Source organism: Ambystoma mexicanum, chromosome 5p, assembly GCF_040938575.1.
Source record: "Ambystoma mexicanum isolate Mex_15411 chromosome 5p, UKY_AmexF1_1, whole genome shotgun sequence".
Lineage (NCBI taxonomy): Eukaryota > Metazoa > Chordata > Amphibia > Caudata > Ambystomatidae > Ambystoma > Ambystoma mexicanum.
Window position 1 is genome coordinate 835,441,668 of NC_090930.1, and position 25,452 is coordinate 835,467,119.

Here is a 25,452-nt window from a genome sequence, read left to right on the forward strand (position 1 = left end):
TTCCCCAACAGTCCTCTGACGTCTGTTGTTTTCACTTGACCTTCTTGAACAGGAGATTCTGTTCTTTCACGTTAATTGTATCTAATGTCAGCCAATTTTAGTTCTGATAAGACCTTGGCTCTTTGGCTCATCCAACTCCTTCGCTGAAATATATATATATATATATATATATATATATATATATATATATATATATATATATATATATAGACATAGACACATGGCGCAGCAGCGCATCCAGTACCTGGAGAAATATCGTTGAAAAACAGGGCTGTGACAGCCGCGCAGCTCCCCAACAGTGTGCTGATGGGTTCCAGTGCAAGAAAATGCAGTACAGAGACTACATTCAGCAGGGGTGGGATTGCAGTCCGGATTTTAATGAGGATGCAGATGTCTTCTTCAATGAGGGTGACAATTGATATTGTGGCCCTGTCAAGCCGGAATAATGTATGTATTTGACTTGGGGTCAGGTTCCAGGGTATTGCTGGCTGCCTGTGGGGTGGTACCTGCCGTACATTGTTGTTTTGGATGGCCGCCGGGTTCGTCAATTGCCTCCTGCACCTACAGCACCTCCTCCTCTGCCTCAGTGCTGCTTCTAACTCCACTGCTGCTTGCAGGTTCCCCATCCCAATTGCTGCTAGGCCGACTGACAGCATGGTTGTGTTGGAAGGTGGGTTGGGTGTGGCCCTTTTGTAGGCTCCCAGTGGCCTATGATGTGCAGCTGGCCTAATTGTGCACACCTGGGGCTTGTTGCAGCTCACCCGGCACTGTTTAACGCCTATATTGTGGTGCTGGTGTTACAGGTGTGGTGTTCACAGTACTACCGGCATATTTGTGGCAGTGTTTCTGTGTCTGTGGTACTCGTAATGAACCCGGTATTGCACCTTGCTGGTAATTGGGAGTCGTCCAACTGTTTGTGCACACGTTGCTACCGGGTGCAGTAGCACCGTGGGGGCCGCTTTGCGGGATGGTGTTTCTGCCATCACGGGTCAGAATGTGCCGGTCCAGAAACGGTGCCGGTACAGTTCTACCAGCACCATTGTTTCCCGGCACCGTTGTTTCCTGGACCCCCAAACTTGTAATGAGGGTAATTGTCTGTTAATTCATATTTTGTATATGCCCTATCTCCCCACAACTCATAACATCATTTTTTGCCCGCCTGCACTTTCAGATCACCCTCCACAGATCAACATAATCCACCACCACATCCATACTTCACACAACACACACAACCAAACCCTATCTTTCCAGAACTTGACAATTCACACGTGCCTAGGCCACCATTAAAATCAGCTTCCACAGCTCCAATAACATGTATGTCCCACTTCTGTTCTGTATCATACCACCCACAGCATGCGTAACACTATAGTAATTACATAAAGGATAGAAAAGGACCAATGTACTTCACGTTTTGATTTAGCTTGAGTACCTCTTTCTACATCTCTTTTAAGGCTGAATGTCCCCCGGTCCCCCTGTGCTCAATCCCGCTTTCATTCTTTTCAGTTCCTTGCGCCTCTTCATGGGAACATGCTTCCTCTGTCTCTCCGCTCCATTACTATTTACTCTGTTTCGTTGTTCCCTGAAAATTCACCTGCTTCATTGTCCTTGATTGCCTGTTACCGGAAGTGTCTGAATGTTGACATACACTACTGATCATTACCCTGTACCGTTGTTCCTTTCTATGTAAAGCGTTTTGGACAAAGGCTCTATATAAAGTACAATAAAAATACAAATACAAAAATTAAACAAGCTGAGAACTTTTCTCATTTAACTAGTTCACCATTTCTTCACAGGTCTATCATACTGGATGCGGCACAGGCAGAGAAGAAACCCCGCTCCCTTGGACTGGTGCAGATAACAGTGCTGCGTGGAATTGGACTGGTAAGTTTCCTCTTAAAATAAGGTACCAAATATAGGAGCAGGGCAGCGATGACTAGTTCAAAACCCCAGCATGGGAGTATTTCATGGTTAGGTATTGTTTTTTGTACTGTCAGTCTGACAGGCTGGCGCTATTACTTTTTAAAACGCCAATACATTAAAAGCAATGATATAAATGCAAGTGTGTACTGCTCTGTTGGATTCAAAATGTGATGCATCATGCCTGTTGACTGTTTTTATTTGGCAGTCCGGGCATTGGTTTTATCCCATATTGACAAGGAATGGTATACTGGCATGGGTGGCAAAGTGCGTCTTGAGTCCTCTCAAGTCTCCCTTTTAGTTTTGGCTATTAGGTGGCACTGAAAACACTACCTTTAAGCCAAAACTGTTGTCATTAACATAAGAGCTTTAACATAAGAGCTTCAAATAGGGGCTTTGAATAAGGGTCTAAAACATTTCAATACAGATGACATATGAGGATGGATTTGTGTTGTTTGGCTATGTGTCCACCCATTTAATCCCCATCTCGAAGTCAAATTTATATGATTTACCACCCATTCCCACCCATCTCCACCCAAACCCACACCCCTTTTGCACTCTTTACCTGCATTTCTATTATGTGCTGAATTTGTCAGCCATTTTTACGTCCAAAATGGTGGCCGCCATATGTTAATGTTAATAAAAAGTAATTTGACTTGTTAGATGCTTCAAAAAATATTTACTACAAGTTAAAATTATGTAATGTATTTGAATGTATTTTGGCTTAAAAATAAACAAGTTACTGTTATAGATATGTGTTTTGTAAAATGTCTCTGAAAATGTCCATGTACTGATTTGTGTGGGTTGCCCTAATATTGTGTGATGTAAGCAGTACCTGATTTGATGTGCAGTTAGTGATGTCAGAATGATGTAATTGGTTCTCCAGTCTGTGTTTTTCCACAAGTATCTATTATTTTCTTTTTGTGTTTTGTTTATGCAGTTGTTATACACAGTCCTTCTTGGGTGATGCGTTTGTGTTCTAGGAGTGAATGCTCTTGTTTCTTGGCTATTGTGACAGCCCTCCAGAATCTGTATTCGTTACAGAGGGTGTAAGGCCTCATCCCAGAGGCACTGGCTGTAATTGCGGGCATGGGTGCACTGCCATTAGTGCCGTGTCCAAGCTTAAGGAAGATTCCATGCTTCTTGTGTCCACCTTTGCTGGGTTATGAAAGATTTCAAAGTTTATCTATTGTCCAGAACCGCGCGATGAGCTAGACACACTGTGCTCTTTCCCAATAGCTGTGCAGGCAGGGCAGCCAGTTTATCCTTCTGCGACCTGTGAGAAACCGAAGGGTGTTCTACCAAGTAGATCCCGGAGACCCCTTATTCAGGTGGCCACAAAAGGACTTGCCCTCTCTTAACCCAATCCTGAAGGCAAATGAGCAGGGAAAGATTACCTGGGTAGGGGAACCCAGGGTTATGCTCAGGAGAATGCCCAAAGGGAGATGCAGTATGTTACCAAGGAAGGAGAAGAGGAGGTTGTAATCTGAGACATTTATGGGCTGTGCCACATCTGTCCCCCTTCCTCCCATTAAATCTCTCCTACCCAAACCCAATAACCCCTCCTTAGAGAACCAATCCCCTAGGATCTCTAACCCATCACATTCAGAAACAGTCTTTCCCAAAAACCCTGTTTTCCGGTTCCCTATCTGAATTGTCCCAATCATTGTTCTTCCCGTCCCTCTGATTATTATTTTCTGTACTCCCAACTGCTCAGGTAAATGACTACAGTTCCCACAATCCCCCTTGTTTATTTCATGATCCCGGCAATTCCCATTTACTCCGCAAACCTGCCAGTCCTGTCCATCTGATTGTCACTTTCTGAACTCCCAGTCGAAAGTGACCAACAATTACAATTCCCACCATCCCCTATGTTCTGTTCACAATCCCGGTCATTTCTCATCCATTTCACAAACCTTTCCCATTTCATCCTCTCAATCTACCAACCGACCCCCTTTGTATAATAGCACAATTTCTCCATCCTATCCCATAGGACATTCCGACACTCCAACCTGTCCCCTTTCCGACATGAATACTGGTTTGTAACGGACTTGTAATGAAACTGTTAACCTGACATGTCCCGATACAAGGATGTCATGATTCCTGCCCCTCATGTCCCCAGCCCTCCAAGATGTCAGGCTGGAGCCAGGCCACGATCACCTACATGGCCCTTAAGGGCCTCTCCATCCCTCCAAAGACCCACTTGGAGTCAGACTTGGCGCTTGTGGCACCAGACTCACTCACTCCCATAGGATAACATTGGGGATTGGACTTGTAGTGCATCGATGGGGACAAGATGGATGCCCCCACATATTTCGGTTCCCAGAACTGCATGTGCAATCTAGTCTTTTGGGTGTGGTTCAGCCCAGAGACACCTGGGATACCCAGAGACTATTTAAGCCACGCCCAGGCTGAGAAACATGCTTTGTGTTTTCTGCACCTGCAGCGTGACACTCACCGTGTTCGGATCGGTCTCCAGTAGGCCTGCATCTTTCTTCTGCGCTCAGCTCCTGCAAGAACAAGAACACCATTAGGAACAGCCTTACCTTGCGGCGCTTTTGCCCATCATTCATCACTCCTTCTGTTCTGTGGGCATCTTCGGCGGTGTTATTCCCATCCCGGCATGCCGCTTCCTAAGGAAAAGGGAAAAGAACAGAAAAAAGGCATTAGTAAGCATTCAGCAAATCTTTGCTTATTTTTTAATGACTGTACGAGCTTCAAACGCTAACCTGAATCCCAGCCGCTCTGGGGGAACTCTATCTCCGGAACTTCACATCCATCTGCAAGAGGGAAAAGACACTCCAGGTTAGCGTGGAAACATCTAGAGGCGCCGCATACCGCACTTACTCACTGCATTTATTCTTCATAACCGGCATCCATGAGAAAATACAATACAGTGCATATGATTTATACAAGTGAACCAATATCCGTCAAGCACAGATATATAGTCATGCATACATCAAGGTTTCATAGAAAGCAGCAGAACATAGTCGGGGAAAAAATGGACGAATGGTCATTTACAATGGCTAGTCAAAACTGTACATTTAAAATCACAGGTAGGTGGAAGATCAATTATAGGTGTCAGAAAGCAGACTTTATTTATCTGAGTCTTTGATCCATCTTATTAATTTTTGGCGGAAGTTCTGGTAAGATTGGTCTGCTCTCAATAGGGTGGGGGTAAGGCATAGTCCCCAACTCTAGATAGCTTGAATCTTGGGACTAGAAGGCAATTGGTATTGGATAATCTCATGGTTCTTGTGGAGGATTTTCTAGTAAGTCTTTCAGTCAAATAGCAAGGTGCCGCATTGTTCAGGCATTTATATGTGAGTGAGGCAACTTTTAAATTCATTTTATCATGAGTTGAAAGCCAGTTATTGGCTCTTCTAATCTCGGAAATGTGTTCTCTCCTGGCTATTCCGAGTGCTGCTCTCAGGGCATTATTTTGAAGGAGTTGGATTTTTTTAAATAGTTTGTTTGTTGGCTTCTATGTACAGTGCGTTACAGTAGTCGAGCTTGGACAAAATAAGCACTCTGGCCAAGATAATGCAGCTGTTGTTGGACAGAAAGGGTTTACCTGCTCTAATCAGTTTGCAAGTATATGCTGTGGCCGAGGCCATGGCATTTACTTGCTTATTGAGAGACAGTGTTCAGTCATATCGAGAAAAAAAATGTCGAAAGACAATAATTTCGAAAAAATGTCGAAAAAAAAATCAAATTCTTTTTTTTAAATTTATATATTTTTGGGGGGGTTTCGCGAGTACAAAAGAAAGGTAAAACAAAAAAAGGGTGTTTGGGGGGAACCCCCCTTTTCAAATAAAAAATGTAGTGAAAAAGAAATGTGATTTTTTTTTTTTTTTTTACATTATTTTTTCGAAATTATGACTTTCGACATTTTTGTATTCAATATTATCACTATAAACCTTGAGAGACAATGTAGAGTCTAGATAGAATCCCAGGGTTTTCACCTCCTTAGCAACAGTGATGGTGTTATTGTCAATATTAAAGGCGGTTTAGTTGGGGCTCAGTTTCTTAAGGGTTGAGGTCATGCCCAAGATAATGATCTCAGTCTTGTCATCATTCAGGCATAGTCCATGGGTGGCCATCCATGCCTGGATGATGAGATATACCCTATTCACTAAGGCCAAATCCTTGTCGTAATCCCCAGTAAGTGGTAGGAGGATCTGAGTATCAACTGCATAATTAGTGTAGGTGATAGCAAGATGGTCCAGATCGTCGAAAAGGGGCTTTGTGAAGATGTTGTATAGGGTAGGTGAGACGCAGGAACCCTGGGGCACTCCGCAAGTGATAGGGATGGGGTCTGCGGCTGCAGTAGGGGAAAAGACCAGGGGTGTTGCTAGGTCTGGAAAAGATCAGGGGCTAAGCTAATGTCGCGACTGGTGGGATTCGGGGCTAGCTATAACCTTTTGGTTGTAGTCCATGAGCTGCTATCCGGGGCTACAATCCAAATACCCGGGGCTATATCCCCTTCAGCTCCCCACCCTAGCAACGCCTCTGGAAAAGACTCTCATAGTTCGATTACTTAGAAAGGATTTTATCCATGCTATAGCTTCTGCAGAAAAATAGGCGGCAGAGTCCAGATGGCTGAATAAGACCCTGTGGTCCACAAGGTCAAATGCAGCCGAAAGATCCAGGAGGAGAAGGGCTGATTTTCCTTTGTCCCTGAGTTCGTCTATCTGGGCCTTCAGATCTATTAAAGCTGTTTTGGTCCCATGTTGGGGCCGGATACCTGACTGACGTGCTCCAAGTAAGAGGTTGGATTCGAGGTGTTTTTGTATTTGTGAGTAGGCCATCTTGTCTATGATTTTCAAAAGAAAAGGCACTGTAGTATTGGTCGGTAATTAGTGGGTATACCTGGATCAAAGGTCTGTTTTTTAAGTAGTGGTAACAGCCACAATTCTTTGAGGTTATTTGGGATAATGCCTGAGGAGAAGGAGGCATTGATGAGTTGTGTGATGAAAGGGGCCAGGTCTCTGGCTGCATCCTTTATAAGTTGGGCAGCGCATTGATCGCCCTAGTAGTTTGAAGGTTTGAGCGATAGAATGTTTTTTTCTGTTACGAGTATGGTAACTTTAGAGAACTTAAAGCGCAGGGGATCAGCAGTATTGTTGGGAGGTGCAAGGGCGACAGTAGGTGGCGTGGTACAAGTTAGGGAGGCTTTTTTCTTGGCAATTTTAGACTGTAGGTTCGTAACTTTATTGGCAAGTGCTTGCTGTATGTTTGAGCACCATAATTTGTCTTTTACACAGTTGTCAGGCACTGGGATGGGAGCTTTCAGCTCTTTCAGAATAACAAAGAGCTCTTTCGTACTTGATTTAGCTTGTGATATTCTAGAGTTGTAAGTTTCACGTTTAGCTAGAAGTATTTCATTTTTATAGAGAGCGTTTATGGTGCTGAGGCTGGTCTTGTTTTCCTCAGATGGTGACAATCTCCAGGAGACCTCGCATTGTCTTTTTTTTTTTTATCGTAGTGTTTTTAAGTGGGGTGTAAACCATGAGTTAAGGTGGGCTTTCTGCTTGCTCCTTCTCATTTTAAGTGGCGCTATTGAGTCAAGTGATGAGGACATGACTTTGTTAAACATTTTGACCAATACATCAGGCCCCAAGTTGTCAGCGAGCGCATCAAGTGTAGGTAGGATGAGGGGGAGTAGGTTGTCACAGGTGTAATATTCTTTTTGTTCCTTGTGGGTATAGGTGGAGGTAACAATAAGGGAGTGGAGATGGGTTTTTAGTGACTGGGAGAAGGCTACAAGGTGGTGGTCTGTCCAGATCTGGTGTGATATGGATAAGATAGCGGCGTTGCAGTTGTAATCTGCCACCCAGTCAAGTATTCTCCCTTTGTTGTGAGTAGGGTGGAGCACTCTCTGTGTAAGGCCTAATTCAGTTAAGATGTTGGCCACTCGGGGGGCGTGGCTAGATGGCTACATGAAAGGTTGCTCTTCTCTGGCGCTCCCGCAGATTCATCATCGATCCTGTTAAAAAATGCGGAAAGCGGACGACAAGATGGACTGGCAGCACGCCCTGTGAAATATGAAGTTCCAGAGTCTCTGTTGGTCGATGTGCGAGGCTGATCGGACGAACGAGAGAGGAGCCGTGGCAAAGAAAAGAAAGCCGGGCATCCGACGAGTGGGGACGACCAAAATGGCGGACTCTCAACAAAGGGTCATAAACTGACCATCACACAGTGCGGCGGCGAGTGGCAGTGGACGGCGTCGGGAAGGGACCCGCTGTGGCTTTGTGATCTGTGCGGGGCCCTGCGGTGTATGCTCTGTGCAGGAGAGCTGCGGAGTGGCCTGTCTGGCCGAGCGAGGAGCTCCAGTGTTTGCCTGGGCAGCGGATGGCCGCGAACTAAACCGCCGTCAGAGTGGGACAGACGGCGGGGGCGGGTGGCCGTGGTGGCATCTCCTCCGGCATACACAGTGCCAGAGGGCAGCTCGGGCTCGCTGGAGGCACTAGAGCTCCAGCCGTAGAGGGGCCGACTGGGCCATTGAAGGGGCAGAGGACGGTCCCCGGCCAGAGCCCGGCCCGCCTGGGCTGGGCAGAGGGCAACCGGGGCTGGCGCCGAGTAGCACGACAGGAGCCGGGTGCTCTGCGAGGTAGCGGCGGACATCGCCCCGCCGTGAACACATGTTACATCCACACGGGCCGTGCACGAGGAGGATCATGCACATTGCAGGACGTTAGCCCCTTAGGGCAAGCTAATCCTCCGGCGGAGGGCTGGAGAGGCCTCGGTGACCCGGGGCGCACTGTGGGAGCCCCCCCGGATGCAGAGGGGACACGCAATACTGGAGGAGAGGGGCGGAAGAAGCCCCGTGAAACGCATCAGAACGCAGCTCCCCTGCGCGAAGCATTGGGAAGTGCAGGGAAGACATTAGTTACATTTTAGTTACAAAGTTTGATGAAAGTTCTGGGCACACTGAAGTGCTGGAGTCCGGGAGTAATGCACACAGGCCTTAAAGAACATAGTGCCCCCGAAAATAACTGAGCTCTGCGAGCACCCATTATTAAGAAGTGGGGCAAAACAGAGCCAAGGTCAGCACTAGGCAGGCCAGTGGTGCCAAGGACACGTCGGCAGGCCTGGAGGAGGTAGGACCTGGACCGGCCTCGGCGCATAAAGACACTGCGGGAGCACAGGTACGTGGGAGGACACAGCCCATTCCAGGTGTGGGGAGAGCACTAAAGACACACCCGTACACCGTTGAAACGGCCCCTGGTACGCCAAGAGTGGCCTGGCGCCATGTGGACTTTTGCACAAGGGGAGGTGCCGCTGGCATACACTCGAACAGTATAGCAGGATGTCTACCAGAATTGTCAGACCCAAGAACAAACAGCCCACGTAGGAGGCTTATGCCAAGTCGCCCCCGGGCGCAGAAGGGGGCAAGAGCCAAGACACTACCGCTGCAGTAGCGGAGACACCGGGCACGATTCAGGAAGTGCTGGCAGCGATTGCAGACTTGAAAGTCGCCTGGGAGACTAAACTGGGCTTGGCAATGGATGAACTGAAAGTGGGTTTGGACCTCCAGATCGGAGCGGTCCAGGAGGAAGTCAATCTGTTGAGACAAGATGTGCGGACGCTGGCGGAGCGCACTGGAAACCTGGAAAAGGAGATGGCCCCGAATACGGCGGCATGCGCTGCCCACGATTCGGAGCTCCATGCCCTCATGCAGCGTGTGGGCAACTTGGAGAACAGGGCGGAGGAGGCGGAAGGGCGCGCTAGACGCAATAATATTCGCATGGTTGGTCTGCCAGAAGGAATGGAGGGGCCTAATCCAACAGAATATGTGGAATCCATGCCCTGGAGGGGGAGTACATCGAGTAGATGGCGTCGGGTAATCTCAGAGTGGTTACCTGGAATGTGCAGGGCCTCAATAGCTATCTGAAACGCAACAAAGTGATGATGTATTTAAAGAGGATGCGCATTGACATAGCCTTGCTACAGGAGACCCACCTCACCAAGGAGAAGCTGGAGGTGGTTAGAAGGAAATGAAAGGGAATGTCATAGGCGCCACATACTCTGCATTTGCAAGGGGGGTGATCACCTGGGTGGCACTGCATGTGCCGTTTCGTTTGCTTAGCTCGACAATAGACCCAGAGGGCAGGATGGTGGTGGTGGCGGGGATCCTGGAAAATAGGGAGGTGAACATTGTAAATTTGTATGCCCCTAACCATCATACAGCAGCATATTTTAGGTCCCTATACAGTAAAATTAGCCCCCTGGCGGGTGGTACGATGGTGTGGGGAGGGGATTTCAACTGCACCCTGAACCTCTGGATTGACAGGTCAGATGACAAATCAGGGAAGCCAGCGCTAGCAGCTAAAGCATTGAGGACCCTATTGATAGACCTCGGTCTGGAGGATGTGTGGAGAAGGTTACACCCAACGGATAGGCAGTATTCGCACTACGCAGCGCCACATGACCTGCACACAAGGTTGGATTATGTGTTTGCTGCGGCAGAGATAGCAGGAGAAATGGTGGGGGCTGAATACAAGGCCAGGGTACTATCAGACCACTCGCCTTTAGTGGTAGAGTGGCAGCATCAACCCCCCAGAGCGCGTATCCCGACATGGAGGCTCAGAACTGAGGCTCTACAGGATGCAGAATTTCGAGAGGATTTGTGGGTGGCCATTGAGGAATACTTTGAAATTAATACGGGCAGTGTACGTTCTGTGGGAACAGTATGGGAGGCATTCAAGGTGGTGGTGCGTGGGGTAGCCATAACAAAATCTAAAGGGCTCCAACGGGGTATTGAACGGGAACGGCTGGAAACAGAAAGAGAGCTGGAGGGCCTTACTCGTAGTGTGGGGACCGCCCGTGAGAACAGCGCTAAGATAAAAGACTTACAATTAGCTTGTATGGAACTCTGGGATAGATTATGCAAATTAAATTATAGGACATATACGGAGAGGTTACATGCAGGGGGGGGGATAAGCCAGGTAGACTACTGGCCTGGCTATATAAAAATGAGACTCCCCGTCCTGTGATCAGAGAGGTTAGGGATGCGGAAGGTCAAACTTATAACACCCAAGAAGGGGTAAATGGGGAGTTCCTCAAGTACTACAGACGTTTATATGAGGATACAGGAGAGTATATGAGCCAGGAAATATTGGAAACAATAGAGGATGTGGGGCTGCCTACCTTAGATGACCTAGAACGCGCGGATCTGGACGCCCCCATCACCGTAGACGAACTGGAGGCGGTGATCCAACACCTCCCTACATGCAAAGCGCCCGGGTCGGATGGGTAACCCAGCAAATTTTATAAAGCTTACAAGCAGGAGCTACTCCAGCCGCTGATGGCTATGTTTAACGAAGCATATGAGCGGGGGGAACTGCTGGCGTCCCTCCGCGAGGCGGTGATCGTCCCGCTCCTGAAACCAGGTAAGCTGGACACGGAATGCAAGTCCTATAGGCCCTTGTCCATGCTTAACCAGGATAGCAAAATACTCACAGCAGTGCTAGCCAACAGACTAAAGAAGGTTATCAGCAAGCTGATACACCCAGACCAAATGGGTTACGTCCCAGGTAGAAATATCACAAATAACCACAGGAGGCTGCACAATATTATTGATCAAACTAAGGAAGACTCGGGAGAGATGGCCATCGCGTCGCTGGACGCGGTGAAAGCCTTTGATTCAGTGAGGTGGCCGTGGTTAAAGGCGACCCTGAAAGGGTACGGAATGGGACCTGTATATACTAGATGGGTCCAGTTGCTATACAGTTCCCCGATTGCTAGAGTTAAAACTGGTCCCACAATTTCAGACAAATGGCAACCCAGCAGGGGGACCAGCCAGGGTTGCCCCTGGTCACCCATGTTATACATCTTGGCATTAGAACCGCTAGCAATATGCCTGCGGCAACAATACGGGGAGGTTGGGATTCGCACAACGGGGGGCACACACCTGATATCGTTGTATGCAGACGATATGCTTCTCTACCTGCATTACCCGAAAGAAAACCTGCAATATGTGCTGGAGGTGATGGATCGTTATGCCACCCTCTCGGGCATATTGGTGGACCCCGGGAAGTCCAGCTTGTTCCCCTTGGGAAGGTATAGGAGCACCCCATCGGCAGGGCTACCTGTCCTGCTGATACCCTGGCAGACCGTGACATTCAAGTACCTGGGTGTGAATATTTATCATAAAATAGAGATGGAGCACAGACATAATACAGTGAAAGCGATTGAGGGTATTAAGAATAGCATGGTGTTCTGGTCTAGGTTACCCCTGGCCATGATGGGGAGAGCAGCTCTGCTCAAAATTGTTGTTCTGCCCAGACTCTTGCACTTTTTTGTGAATGTCCCATACTTGATCCCCAGACACTTCTTTGAGAGACTCCATGGTATGTGCAGGGGCTTTATATGGGGCAACTCCAGGAATAGGGTGGCCCTGTGGAAGCTACAGAACACTTGTGATAAGGGGGGCATAAACCTGCCAAACTTTGAATTGTATTATTTGGCGGGACAGCTGTTGTATGTGGCCAGGTGGCTGTCTGCGGAGGACTTGGCGGAAGCCAGGCTCTTGCGGGGCGACTCAGTCCCATATTTTCTTAGAGAGACAGTGTGGATGCATAAAAATAAGATGGCGGGGAGGGGGAGACTATTGGAGTTGGGCTGGGAAGTTTGGCGCAGAGCATGGAAAATGGTGGGCGATCCAGATCCGCTCTCTCTGCAGGTCCCGCTGGTGGCTTTATGTGGTGATGACCCCCAATTGTTTGAAGCAGTCCGCAGATACTGTGAACCGGTGGGCCTAGCCATCCTCAGAGATATATTGCAGGAAGGGGAGGTAATGGAATTTCAGAGGTTGCATGAGGAGACAGGGGTGCATAGCAGCCAATATATCACATACATCAGGCTCTTGAAACGGGTAAGGGGGAGGTGGCCTGAGACGGCGCTGGCGGAAGAACCTGATGCCACCCTGGAAATGATGTATGATGTCTCAGAGGGAGGACACGAACTATCTAGGATATATGAGCTCTTAAAAGCAAAGGCAGAGAGGGAGCTACTCCAGCTGAGGCATGATTGGGAGGAGGAGATTGGAGAGTCAATGACCGATGGACAATGGGACAGAGTACAGAGGTACCACAAAAAGGTGTCTCGGAATGCGAGACTCCAGCAGATCCAGCTGTATGGCACCCACAGAGCCTATTTGGCCCCTGGAAGGATAGCCAGGTTTGGAGGCTCAGCTATACAGAAATGCCCCAGGTGTGGAGAGGAGGAGGCAGGGTTGCTGCACATGTTCTGGGCTTGCCCAGAGGTGCATAGATTCTGTGAAGAAATAAAGACGAGAATGGCCAGTGGGGGTGTGGTGCTGGATGTGGTGTCTGCTGGGGCATGCATGCTTGGGAATTTCCCCAGGCCACGTAATTTAAAGCATATAAACAAAATGAAGGACCTGGCATATGTCCTAGCTAAGTGCAGGATTGCAATGTGTTGGAAGGCAGCCCTTAGGCCTAGAGTGGAGACATGGTGGCAGACCTCTTGAGATGGGCGGAAGCTGAAACTGCGGTTTGGTTTGAAGCTGCCACCAGGGGAGGAGAAGAGGAAGTGGGCCCCCTGATGGCCTGGAGGCAATTGGTGACCTCAATGGCTACACCTCACCAGATCAGACATGAAACAGAAGACTCAGATGAGTCAATAAGCACTGAGATTCCCAAAAATGCTTATGAAGATGACACTGATCTTACGGCTCGAGTTTGTGGGGAGGGAGAGGGGAGGACGTGAAATGTATAATGTGTTGGTTTGTTATTGATTATGAACGTCCTCAAAGTTGTAATGTTTGGTTTGTTTTAAAATAATAAAAACAAATTAAAAAAAAAAGATGTTGGCCACTCTGATTGCATGCGTATCTTTAGGGTCATTAAAACCTAAGTTCATATCCCCTAGAAGGAGGATTTGGGAAGAATGTTTTAGATTGCTCTACAGGATATTGGAGGTATCTTCCTCAAAGGTTCTGTTGTGGCCTGGGCGTCTATATATGAGATGGATCTTGAGGGTCTGGGAATTGTTGATGGTCAGTTTAGCTGTGAGGTTTTCACAAGATTTGATATCTAGGGGTGGAGCTAGTCTAATAGGTAGATTCGATTTCACAATAAGTGCTATGCCTCCTCCTCACGCTTCGATTCTGTCAGATCTTAAAATAGTATAGCCATTGGGGATGGCCAGTGAGAGGGCTGGGCCTGCAGCGGCGTGTAGCCATGATTCAGTGATTGCTAGGAAGTCAAGGTTTTCTGATTGTATGATGTCGGAGATCTCTGTTGCATGTGCAACCAAAGATCTGGCATTTATTAAAGCGCCCTTGAGAGCTGGAATAGAAGGTGGAATAGTGGGTGGAGTAGTGGGTGAGGCTTCTATGCTTTGTGTTTCAAAGGTGACATATTTCCGTGGCGCATGGGTTAGGAGAGGGCTATGGAGAGATTTACCTCTGGTATTGGAGACTTTCGTATGTGGGTTGATCCTCCTCCTGTTGGGAGGTGGACTGGTAGACGCATTATCCCTAGCTCCCGCCCCCTCACCTCTGTCATATTGGAACAGCAGGAGAAAAGCCCTTTATGGGACACCATGTATCGTCCCAATGCCGCATTGAGGGTATGAGAGATGATATGCACCCAGACAACCGTATCGAATGTACTCTTGCACTGAGAGAGTGGAACAATGTCAGCACACACCATTGGCAATAATGAAGCGATAAATGAAATCTGACAAGGGCAGAGTGAAGTCATGAAGGAGGCAGACAAATATGCATCTGAAAAATATATAAGATCAAAGATGTAACTGAAGTAACATAAGAAACATGTACTCAAAGAGGAAGAAATAATTTATACAGAGAAGATAAAGTAACCTGCTAGTTAACAAGTGTACATAAACAGAACTGCAAGGTAGATGAGACCTATAGAAGCTTGCTATAGAGAAAAACATAATGTGGCTATGACGGCCATAATGGAAAGATGGGCATCAGACTCGTATTAAAACCAATCAAGCTACCTCAGCGACAGACAATGGTTGCAGAGTCAGACGTTGGAAAAACCACTTTGTGTGCAAAGTAAAGTCCAAGGTTGGGATAACATGCCAACCAATCAGAGGGTCTATGAAACAACGTCCTATAATGTTGCATGGGCCAAACCTCTTCCATTTGTCTAATATAATCAGTATTAAGCATATTTAGAGGTGGTTTAAGGCGTGCCTAACAGTTATGGGGCTGCCAATGATGTTATTAACACTTATGTATATTATAAGTAGATATGCTCCCTTCAACAATCCCTTACTTCAATAGTTTGTATGGCTTGCCACGCAGGATGACGTCATAGATGACGTACATTGGGGTATAAAACCTCAAGTTTGTGGGTGAGTGTTTGGACTTCAGCCTGATATTTGCCAGGTTGCCCTACTTTATGATCTGCTAATAACAAAGTAGTACTTTGCCATATTCCTTGAGTCTTTCCGGTTATTTGGGTATGAGATCTGAGTCCATCTAGCACAAGAGACGCTTTAAGTGCTAGAGCACACTTTTCTTGGCGCCTCTTTGTTGGTTCGCTTAGCGGCTGCCCCTGCAATCCGTTAATGGAAGTGGCACACATCATGGCCTCTGCCCTGACCACTGCACTGGACGTGTGTCCAAGGACTTAATGTATTCAATATGTAATGCCTTAACTCGTGTGCGGACTGGAGGGTTTAACACTGCCCCAAGCATAAAGGCGCCAACTTGCCATCCACTCTTGTCCCTGATGTCTTTGTCACTCAAACGGCTTTTTTTACCTTCTCTGGGCTTCATTTCCAAGCAAGAGAGACATGGGACAAAAACGTAAATGATTTTCCAGACTGTAAAAATTGTCTGTGTATATTGTTAGTATTACCTACCACTTCCTCTGCCCAGTCCTTAATTATGAGGACGTTCCTCTGGGCACAACACCGAAGAAAACCAGCATTTGGGAATCACAACAGTTTGGGCATTTGTGTAGACGTGGGTAAGGCACTTGCCAGGCACTGCCACAGTGGTATTAACTGGCCATTGATGGTAGCAGTGATGGTTGCAGGTGCAAAATGATGCAGGTACGTGCGCATTTAATATCAGCGCCTGGCAAATGCCTAGTACTTATACTCAAGACAAAACTGTTGGCTTTGCCAATGCTTGTTTAATCTACAGCCAGACTGGTGGTTAGGGTGATGAAACACGATCATATTTCCCCTAGGGTGTATTCTCATGATTGGCTGCCATTTAAAGTCAGAACTGAATCTAAGCATCTTGCATATGAAGCAATTTTTCTTTAACAACCCTCTTATTAATCCCCGCTCCGCTATCCGACTCTGGAGGGAGGACCCATGTCATAAGAAGTAAATGAGTTTTCAGTCTGTATTTTCCACTGCCCACACAATCTCATTACTGTAATATTGCCTTTTCCCACGTTTCTGAAGTCTTTGTAGTTCATTTCTGATTATACTATTACTTGCCCAGTTATTTTGAGGTTTTTATAAGAGCCGCAAGACATTTCTTTTTTTCTAGATACTAATGTTTTCTTGATTTGTGGCCACCTACTTAGTAGTCTTCAACCTTTTGTTTAGTGTATTGGGTAGTCCCTTAGCTCCTACTCTCAGCTCATTCAGTGCAGCCTAGCTGTGCCTTGTGCTGAATGTGGAGCTGCACAATGTGACACATGCTCTTGTGTATGCTCCTGTCTATCTGCACATGTGCAGGTCAAGTCGCTCTTTATTCGCAGGATGACATCCCCAGCATCATTCTGGGTACATGTCAGATACCATGAACACAGCGCTGTCCTGACACAGACTCTGTTAAGTTTGTGAATACCACATTCCTCCCCAAACATGAATAACATAATATTAATTGTATATTCATATGAAAAAACGTTCCCAGGCAGGATTAGTCAAGCACGTTAGACTTTGAATTTCCATGGCAGGGGCTTCCGTGGTGTCACCGGGTATTGTGGGTAGAGTTGGGAGGTTCCCTCGGATGGTTTATGCCCCACAAATGCTTTTTGTTTTTAGGGATCTAGTTCTGCTCGCATAGAGGGTGCCTTTCCTGACCTTGAGATGACCCAAGTGTATTAGATGTGTGTGTCCTTGGGGTGTTCCTTGGCGGCTCTTGTGGCTGTTGAATTTGAGTCTCATCTTCTGCCTCTGGCTTAAGTCGTTTGAAATAGGAGAGATTTCTTGTCACTTTTGATGATCCTCTTTGAGCAGTAAACAATAGTGGGTGGTGTCTCATGATAACAAAGGTAATGTAAAGACCATAAACAAATTTAATCACAAAGTATATATCAAGTTAAGCAAGTGACAACAATCCAGTAAACACGCAAATAGTTCACAATTAACATTTTGAAAAGATAATATTAAAAACGCTGGACTTAAATAACCGGCTGTGTAGTAAAAATAATGGTTGAAGAATACAGAGTAGTAGAAAAACAAACAATACCTTAATATGCGTGAATAAGAATCTCAAGGGTGGTTAATGACGTATGGCCCCTAGAAAAATACAGAAAATGCAATAATGCAGAAGTGCAACAAATGTAAAAACTCAAGGATACTTAAAGATTGGTAGCACCATGTTACATATGGCAATGATCATGTTGGACCATACAGTACGAGCATGGTCTAATGACAGACCATTAGTAGTGGGCAATTTTGGGGGGGATCTAGTTCTGCTGGATAGAGGGTGCCTTTCCTGACCTTGAGATGACCCAAGTGTATTAGATTTGTGTGGCGGCTCTTGTGGCTGTCGATTTTGAGTCTCAACCTCTGCCTTAGGCTTAAGTCATTTGAAATAGAGATTTCTGGCCTCTTTTGATGATCCTCTTTGAGCAGTGATGCTGGCCCCCACTCTGGCCACCACCGTAAAGGGTGTCAATTGAAAGGGCTGAACTTATTTGTACATTTTTCTCTATTATACATGTACTCCTTCACTAACTGCTTTTACAGATTCCATGGCCCATCAGCGGAACATTTTGTCTTGCATTTTTGTGAAGCCATTTTGGTTACAATTCATGGGTATTGATGTTGGGTGGGCTCCACAACACATGTAGAAATTCTGGTTCTCTGGGAGCTGCCCATCACCAATGTCACAGGGCAACTCCGGTTGATGCATGTGGGGTCGACCTGTGCATTGCTTTGCATTGCTCCTCAGCAGTCCTTGATTTCTTTTTTGTAAAGTCTGCATTCACCTCTGTGTCGCCATTGCCTGTGGCCTACACAGGGTAATTCATGCTTGCTCAATTTCCAGTTTGTCCTAGAATTTCTGGATCACCATCTTTGAAAGGGGGGCCATTGTCTGTTTTCAGTATTTCAGGCAATCCATACATTGACAGTATTTTCTGAAGCTTGAAAAAACTGCGGTTGTACCAGTAGATGTGTGTCAAAATGACTACTGCTCTGCAGGTTACAGGGTTGAGCAGTGGCTAAACCGTCTATTCTGCCTCACATTACTTCGAAACCAGCATTGATCCCAATCATAAAGGTGAAACAGGCACAGCAGGAAAGGTATACCTCCTTCGCCTTGCATGGTAGCACAGGCCGAGGGCAGCTCTGTATCCTCAGAAGGGGTGGTAGCTGATAACAGTAGAAACCTAAACAGCAATAGTAGAAAAACTCAAAATTAAAAGAATGTCCAATCCAAGTTCTATATAAGTATATAATTTGAATTGCCTTATTATTATATAAACCTTATTTTATTTATTATTGTATTGCTATATGGCTAAAACAATAGCCTTTAACAAAAAAGAGAAAGCAGAAAAAGAGAAAACAACAATTGAAATAAAATATGACATTATCAAAAAACTAGAACAGAACAAAATGGTAAAATCTATACATCCAAAAAATGTCACTTGTTCCAATCCAAAGAATATTCTCTGTGAGACTTGAATCACTAAGTCCGAAAATCAAATCTTTCTGATCCAAGTGTAATGAATCTAAAAAACCAACAACAGCCACCATGATGGAAGTGGTGCACCCTGAAAGGCAATCCAAAAAGTATCACATTCTTTAACTGTATAATGCCTCAGAAACCTCTGGGTAAAAAAAATGCCATTTAGCAATCATGGCAGAACAATGAACTACAATGTGCTTCAGTGTTTCCTAAGTTCCACGATTAATATACAATCTGTACAAGGTAAAATCGGAAGATACAATTCCATATCTAACTAATATTCCTTCAGTGTAGTACAAATTCCATCTAAATTTTAGATAGTATGGTATGGCAAGCTTTCAAGGCGTACATTAGGGGCACGGCCACATTCAGGGAATTTGGGGTGCTCAAAACCATCGGAAGGCGTCTGATTTGTTGTGAAAGTAATCTAAAGGAACTAGAGACCATGCACATCAATGCTCAGTCCCGCTACGCTTGCAAAAGTACACTCTACACTACAGCAATTTCGTGAATACGCTTTGAGGGAAATTTAAGTATTTTTCAAAGCCTAGGGCTGACAGACAATACAGTGAGGGGGATTGTCCCGGGAGGACATTGATACGGTTTATACAGGCTGAGAGAGGGCCCGACCCAAATAGACTATACTAGACGAAAATGGTAATGATAAATACACGGAGCAAGATCTCAATAACATCTTCAGATGCTTCTACGTGACCCAGTATCATGTCAACACACCGAAAGTTGAACAAGCAATACACGCCTTACTGGACAATATCCTGCTATCCAGATTATCTGAAAATGCCAAGGACCAAATTAATACACCATTCACAGTCGAAGAAATCATGCAAGTTATGAAAGAACTCCCTTAGACGCAAAGCACCCAGCCTAGTTGGGCTGACTGCCGAGTTCTATATGGCGTATGGACCACTGTTGTGCCCTCATCTCTACAGGTCTGGGAAGAATCCCTGCAGATCTCTTTGCTCACACAAACACTATGAGAGGCCACTATAACTATGCTTCTCAAGCCAGGGAAACCAGGTAATGAGTGTGGCTCATATAGGTCCCTGTCACTGATTAAATGTAGATACCAAGATTTTCTCAAAGATCAGAGCAAATAGGCTGGTTCCCCTGATGCCCCACCTGGTCCACTTTGACCAGGCGTGCTTCATCCCGGGAAGGTCCACTATGTTAAAAATCTGCGGTGTGTTTAATGTAATCTCAAAACAAGCCCCTAATACCTCTTCTGCCGCGGTAACTCTCGATGCACACAAGGCGTTCGACATGGTGTCGTGGGAGTATTATTTACAGTTTTGGAAAACTGTGGGATTGGTGACACAAATTATACGTTTTATTAAACTCCTGTATACAAGTCCAACCGTTAGAGTTCTTGTAAACTCTCGCCACTCTGCGTCCCCCCAGCTTGAAAGGGGCACCCGCCAGGGCTGCCCCCATTCTCCAATACTGTTTGCGCTGGCTATCAAGCTGATGGCTGACCTGGTTAGGGAAGGCCATAAGGTATGGGGGATTTGCCTAACTGGACCTCCCGAAATAATCCCTCTGTATGCGGATGATGTGTTGCTATACGTCGAGACCCAAAAATGTGGGATATCACAAAATTCGGTAAATACTCAGGCTTCATGGTCAATTACACTAAGTCCAAAATATTTCCACTAACCGATGGGCGGAGAGGCCCCCGGGGTAATACCCACTGAAATGGACGCCGAATAGGATCACAAATTTAGGAGTTCTGATAACAAGGGACGAAAACTCGTTCGTTCTTAGAACTATACAATGAATGAGACATATGTAACAATAAAACCTAGCAAATGGGTGCGCATACCACCTTCCCTGACGGGCAAATTAGCACTGGTTAAGATGTTTCTCCTTCTGAAACTGCTATATTTATTTACAAAGGTAACTTTATGACCTGGGAAGGATTTTTTTGCCATACTCCACAGTTCCTTCTCGCAGTTCTCATTGCATGAGGGGCCAGTTTGAAACAAAATGGGAACAGCTGCTTATACCTTACAAGAGGGGAGGATTCTCGGGGCTCACTTTGAACTCTATTGGTTAGCTGCCTAGGCACAGTTTGCATCCTACCTCTCTTCAGATTGGAGCGCCTAGCGGGAGACAACATCGACATGAAAACATTAATACTCAATGCTGCTTATAAAGACGAATGCCCATACCACCCAGTACAATCTACATTCAAAGCATGGTGCTTCATATTTCGAACCTCCAGAAAGTGAACTTCATGTGTATATATGTGTCACAATTCGTATGTGGGAATAAAGAGAACACCTATAGGTTTTCCTCACGTGAACCTTTCTTTCTTCTGCTCAGCCAATTTACAACACTCTCCTGTGATAACGTTCAGGTGGCAAAAACAACACACAAGTTGAGGGAAAACCATCTTAGTTCCTCCTGGGATAACTGAAGGTTCAGTTATTTATTCTGTTGCTCACTGTTCTCTGTTGATGGTAATTGTTCCAACTGTCCTGGAGAACAGTTTGTATTTTCTCTGTTTTTCCCCACAGGTCGTGTCCATCTATGGGAAAAGGGAGTGGGTAGATTAACCCCACTTTACTGGGTGATTCCCAGCCTTAAGGATTGGCACTCTTCCTCTACCTTATGGCTCCGATTGTGAGCACAGTCAATTTCTAGTAAGGGTTTCCCCTTGTAACCATGACATCCAAAGTAAACTTACTGGCCCCTTCTACCTGTCGGCAGCGCAGCTTGATACTGACACTTCTCCCTCTTTGAAATGGCGGGCGAACACGACGACGGAGGAGGCCATGGCGGGCGCCGCCCTTTAGTGGGGGCTCCTGGCTAGCCTACCTACCCCCACTCGGAGCATAGGGTGGGGCCAACGGGAGGTCTGGGCCAGAAGTGGAGCGGGGACGACGCCGGAAGGGGAATGGGAATGGGAATGGGAAGGGGGCGCGGGACAGAGAGAGAGTCAGGCCTACAAAGGCCTCAACGCGCGTGGCTTTCTCTCTTGGACCCCGCCTTCCTTCCTGGCAGCAGAGCGGAATTCAACTGCTTTGGTTTGGCTGCTGGTTCGTGTGTTCCTGGGTCCACCGTCCAGGAGTTCCAGCAAAGGGTGGTTTTCGGTTCCAGTGAAGGAGCGTCGTGGTTCGTGTTGGAAGATGCACCATATACAAGAAGATGGATGAGCTCATCCAGCTAAGTCTGGCGCTCTCGACGTGAGCTCTTGTGGAGCTTATTCATTTGGTTAAATATTTTTTTGATACAAAACTTTATAAAGAGTTTTATCCAACTGTTGGTTCATTTGCACCTAAGGGTTGATATCCAAAGTAGAATTGGAAAAAACTTCCAGACCTGGTCCCTAAATTAGTACTTGAGTCATTAGTTTCGAAAACTGCTAGGTATTCATCAAATAAGAAGCTGGTTTGTTCAATATTTGTATGGTTGTTTTTAATGCCAATGCATTTCGGAGCGAATCTCCTTCTTCAGGGCGTTAACAACACTTTTATATTCAACTGATCATTTATCAGCCGAAATCACTTCACACAGTAAATAAACAAATCAAAAAGGTAACAACAAAGAGTACATCCCATGTGAAGGAAATCATAAATCAAATGTGGTTTCAGAAAGAAAGAAAATTTAGGCAATACATCAATCCATGTATGTCAAATGTTACAGTCTGCCATTTTGAAGAACATCAGTCAACGTATGATTGGTAAATTAAAATATACATACCCAATGAAGGTAGTTCCCATTAGACAGAAGGTTAAGGTTATGAGGGGAAAACAACAACATGGCATCTTCGTTAGATTAATGTTACTAAACAGTTGTACAAATGCACTAGCGACTTTGTAGTGTTGTGCATGTCTGAAATGCACTAAGATTACCTTCGTGATGTCCTATGGTGCCTGACACCATTGTGGGGTAGATAACCCTCTGTTCTCAACATTACAATCGTCTGTGAAAAAATGACGAAACCTTAATAATTCACTATTCTTCATTGTACGAGTCTTGTGCGTACCTATACATTACTTTAAATGTGGGTCTAATGCTTACCCCTCAGAGTGTGTGCTTCTGCGTCCTCTCACTCTGTGGCTGTATCTACTCTGCTAGCGTTCTGCAATGTAGGGAAAGTTGCAGCAAGCTTGCGGCGCGTTGGGAAGCAATTATATACCAGTTTCTATGGGGACCCCGTTTTGCGTGCGCTGTCACGTGGCGGGAGGCCTACGTGGCAATGCTTTGCGTCCCGCGTCCCCATGGAAACGGGGAAACGGGATGAACGCGGGGCCGGAGTCTGTGGAGTTTAATAGGTACTTACTCTGTTGTTTCCGATCGTCAATCTGTAATCGTTGAGATAAGGCATTGCACATTAATTCAGATTGTGTAACCAATGTATAAGTGGTGATCCGGTTAACGTACATGTTCCTATGGCAACCCAGATCTGCGTGTGCTATTGCTAGGCACGTGGCCCGCATAGCAACGCCTCGCGTCCCGTGTCCCCATGGAAATGGGGAGACGGGAAGGAAGGGGTGCACATATGAAGGGAATTAAGTGAGCTCTCTCACCTTTGTTAGTAATCACTTCTCTGTTATCCTGGACACTATATTGAGCGTTAGACTCAAAATATGTTCGAGAGTGCATTAACATTACTAAACTCGCAATCCTAGTGCATTCAACATACTGAATATCAACCTCATTGCAGTATCCATACTCGGAAAGTAGTAAACAATCATAATGAGTAATTAATGCATTATACATATACAACAATAATCTACTTTGTGAGTCCTGTGTACTGGTAAACATCTCTTTCATTGTACCCATACTTCGCTCACTTATTACATTTTAATAAAGTAAAGCTAATCCTCGGACAATATGCCCATGTTGGTGTTAACCTCAAAACCTTGCGATCACGAGCGTGCTTATAAAAAGCACGCCCAGTTGATCTCTTCATTCATTCCTCGTGGGGTTAGACACCCCAAGTTCTCAATCCAATAACATTCCCTTCTGTCGAGTTTGGTCTGTATGCTCTCATGAGGATCATTGCTTTGAACTACTTCCAACACCATAAACCGAATCTGAGTCAAGTTATGTCTCTCTTTAATCCAATGTCTTGCGACAGCAGAATTTAAGTTCTTGTTGCGTATACACGAGCGATGCTCGTTCCAACGAAGCTTTTCTTTTCTTTGGAATTGGCCCACATAGAATTGCCCACAGGGACATTTGATGCCGTAAATGATATTCATTGAGTCACAAGTCGCGAATGATTTCAGCAAGATTTTCTTCCCGGTATGAGGGTGATTAATGGTCGATCCTTTCAACACTTAACTGCAGTTGCTGCAGTGCAGACACAGAAAAGTTCCAACACGTTTAGTGTCTGGTTGTTTCTTGCGTTGTTTTGTTTGCACTAAGCTGTCTCGAAAGTTCCTGCTACGTTAATAGGCAAATGTTGGTAGTTCTTTGAAGAGTGTCTCTGTTTGCTGGTCACAAGATAACACTTGCCAGTGCTTTTTTATGATTGATTTGATGCGCGTGCTTTGTGTTGAGAATATGGTGACAAATACCAATGGGGGTTCTGTTTTCACTTTTCTTGTGGCTGTTAGTAATTCATTTCTCGTCTTTTGGTTCACCTTATGTTTAGCTTCTGCGTGTTGGAAGATGAACATGAGGTGAATATCCGAGGGAAGGATCTGTTAACTCACGATAAGGGTGGGGCTTGTTAATGGCAGGGCAGTTGAGCGTTTCAGGAGGAGACACGCGAGTTGGGAACGGCGGGAGCGCGCTACCGCAGGGAAGCATGGGGGAACACAAACGGTGTACAGTGCGGGCACTAGGAGATAGTTGCAAGGCAGCACCTAGCTGATCTACAGACACTTGGGGCCGGGTACTAATATACCAAGGCATCAGATGTATTTGAGCGCTGTGAGTTTGAATATGAACGCTAGTTAACAACTGACTTTTGATCAACATGTGTTCCCAGTGCGAGCGTCCAGTGGTCTCTGTGCCATTTTCCGTGTTCGATGCACTGGCAAGGGTGCCTCAAAGATGGAAAGGTATATCTCTCGGAGGGGGGCATACTGTGTGGGACATGTTGCCCAGGCCACGCGGGTTAGGGCCACAGGGTCCGTCCGAGCATGCGGGGGGTTCTAAGTGAGCGCCAGGTGTGATGGGAGCAGGCAGTTGTTTTGTGGTCGCTTAGCTCAAAGAGTAATAATAACACTGTTTTATTGTGTATGTAAGGTAAATCGCATGGTTGTTTGCAAAATACGTATTTCGTGCAAGGTATATGCTATGCGCAGGGCTGCAGTAATTATTGTATTTATATCATGGTAAGGTGATGGCATATTCGTGACCTCGACTTTGGCAAGGAGTATTTATGGTACCCGCCAGTATCGTTGGTATTGGATTGCATTGTATTATAAGCCCAATCACCTAGCAGGTAAAATGGTGGGTTGCTTTTGGGCACAAGTTTTAAAGCTCCGTAATGATGGTAGTTAACTGGTGTGCTTACATTCACTGGCCGCCGCGCCTATTTGAAAAAATATTTTAATTTAAGGCGAACCATGATCTTAGCTGGCCTTGGGGAAACGTTTACAATTTGGCTACGAGGCAACAGCGCGGGTGGTGGTAGTGGAATCTTAACTCGTGCAACACATTAACTGCAA

At 45.9% G+C, this 25,452-nt stretch overlaps 1 protein-coding gene across 3 annotated transcripts in view; it reads left to right on the forward strand.

The window, feature by feature from the left end:
- Window positions 1–25,452, forward strand: part of CFAP70 (cilia and flagella associated protein 70) — a 1,359,754-nt gene that overhangs the window by 31,530 nt on the left and 1,302,772 nt on the right. For all 3 annotated transcript variants that reach the window (XM_069613256.1, XM_069613257.1, XM_069613258.1), the window contains exon 2: window positions 1,794–1,881. In XM_069613256.1, the coding sequence (XP_069469357.1) occupies window positions 1,794–1,881 (88 nt within the window). The remainder of the gene's footprint in view (window positions 1–1,793; window positions 1,882–25,452) is intronic.